The sequence below is a fragment of the Amphimedon queenslandica genome, unplaced genomic scaffold (genome assembly GCF_000090795.2).
Source record: "Amphimedon queenslandica unplaced genomic scaffold, v1.1 AMPQUscaffold_9379, whole genome shotgun sequence".
NCBI classification, from domain to species: domain Eukaryota; kingdom Metazoa; phylum Porifera; class Demospongiae; order Haplosclerida; family Niphatidae; genus Amphimedon; species Amphimedon queenslandica.
The window spans coordinates 508-1,919 of NW_003550349.1; the positions used below are offsets into that span (position 1 = coordinate 508).

A 1,412-nucleotide genomic window follows, 5' to 3' on the forward strand; every position below is an offset into this window, starting at 1 on the left:
TTGACGATGAAAACTTTTGAAAGTTTTGCAATTTAGGCCTCCTCAAACGCAAAAGTTTTCATCACGAATATTCAAAGGATGTGGTCATATTATCTATGGCTTACTCTATGCTATAATATACATGTAGTTGCCTTAATTAAGTAAGCACATGTGTCTTAAAATGGCCTCTATTAGTTGTACCTCGAAGAAAGAAGACCAAACCCTCTTGCAGTCATGCTTTTCATTTGCCTGATGCTGTGGGAGCTCTCCCAATCTTCAAGTATAGAGCTGCTAGCCACACCCTCAATGCAATGGACCTGGGCCATTCACGAAAGTTTTATTCGCGAATTTCTGTCTTTTCATTCATTCACAAAAGTTTTTACCCTCAAAAGTTTTGAGCTATAGGGTATTTTAGGGGGGAACATAAGGGAGGACTTAGAGTGGAGGGGGATTTCTTCCTTTCCCACCTCCTGTACCCTGTATAATAAAACCCTGGCCACATTGACTTTAAAAAAGCCAAAACTTTTCTAAAAGTTTTCTACATACATGTACATGTACAACCCTATGCATGTACACTGTACAAAACATTGGAGTAATATCAGACAAATTAATGATTAATTACATGTAGATCCTTACCCAGTCAGTGCAGTCCTCAGGGTCAAAGGTCATGGCAGGTAGTCCTAAACGTGATGAGTCCTTTGCTAATCTATTGGAGAACTCTTCCCCAGTGCCAGTTTGAGACCCATACAGAATCAATACCCTTTTCTTTCGGGTTTTCATTTTATCAATAAAACTACCAGACGTACTCAGTGAGGAGGAATAAACAGGAGAAGAAATCTGTTTTATACTAATAGAGAAAAAGAGAAATCGGCAAACAATCATTAAAGACTTGATCCATTGAAAATTTTAAATTGTCTTTTAATTTTTGTGCTCACATTAAATTCATCAAATTCAAAAGCCAGACTCAAGGAACAAAAATTTTAAATCTCATAAGCATAATGCAGTATGTGTGAGATTGGCATTCCACAAATGACGATGTTTAAAGGCCAACGTCGTAGATCACATGAGCAGAATTATAAACTTATCATAATTAATATTAAAACTTTATCTCTAAAATATTGCTGTAATATTGAACAAATAGGGTCAAATACAACGTACAGCGTGTACATACCATAGGTCGGGATATATTCATGGCTGCAATTATTCGCGGTCATAAAAAAATTTCAATTAAAAACCATGGGAACTGAGGTGTTATTTTAATAAAAACAGCGCAATAGTGAAGAAAAGCACCTTGCTGCAGTGTTCTTGAGCTGTTGTTCTTCTTGTGTCAGTAAGCCTGGGGCTCTTTGGAGCTGCTTTACCGGTTATTTTCAGAACTAGTGCCTTGCTGTATTTTGGGATTCTCCACCCATTCTAGTTAGTGTTTATTGACT

At 37.0% G+C, this 1,412-nt stretch overlaps 1 protein-coding gene across 1 annotated transcript in view; it reads right to left on the reverse strand.

Moving 5' to 3' along the window:
- Positions 1–597: 597 nt before the first annotated feature.
- LOC109590846 (NADPH--cytochrome P450 reductase-like) overlaps positions 598–1,412 on the reverse strand; it is a 1,499-nt gene continuing 684 nt past the window's right edge. Inside the window, exon 2 of the mRNA XM_020006713.1 lies at positions 598–826. Coding sequence (XP_019862272.1) covers positions 598–826 — 229 coding nt within the window. The remainder of the gene's footprint in view (positions 827–1,412) is intronic.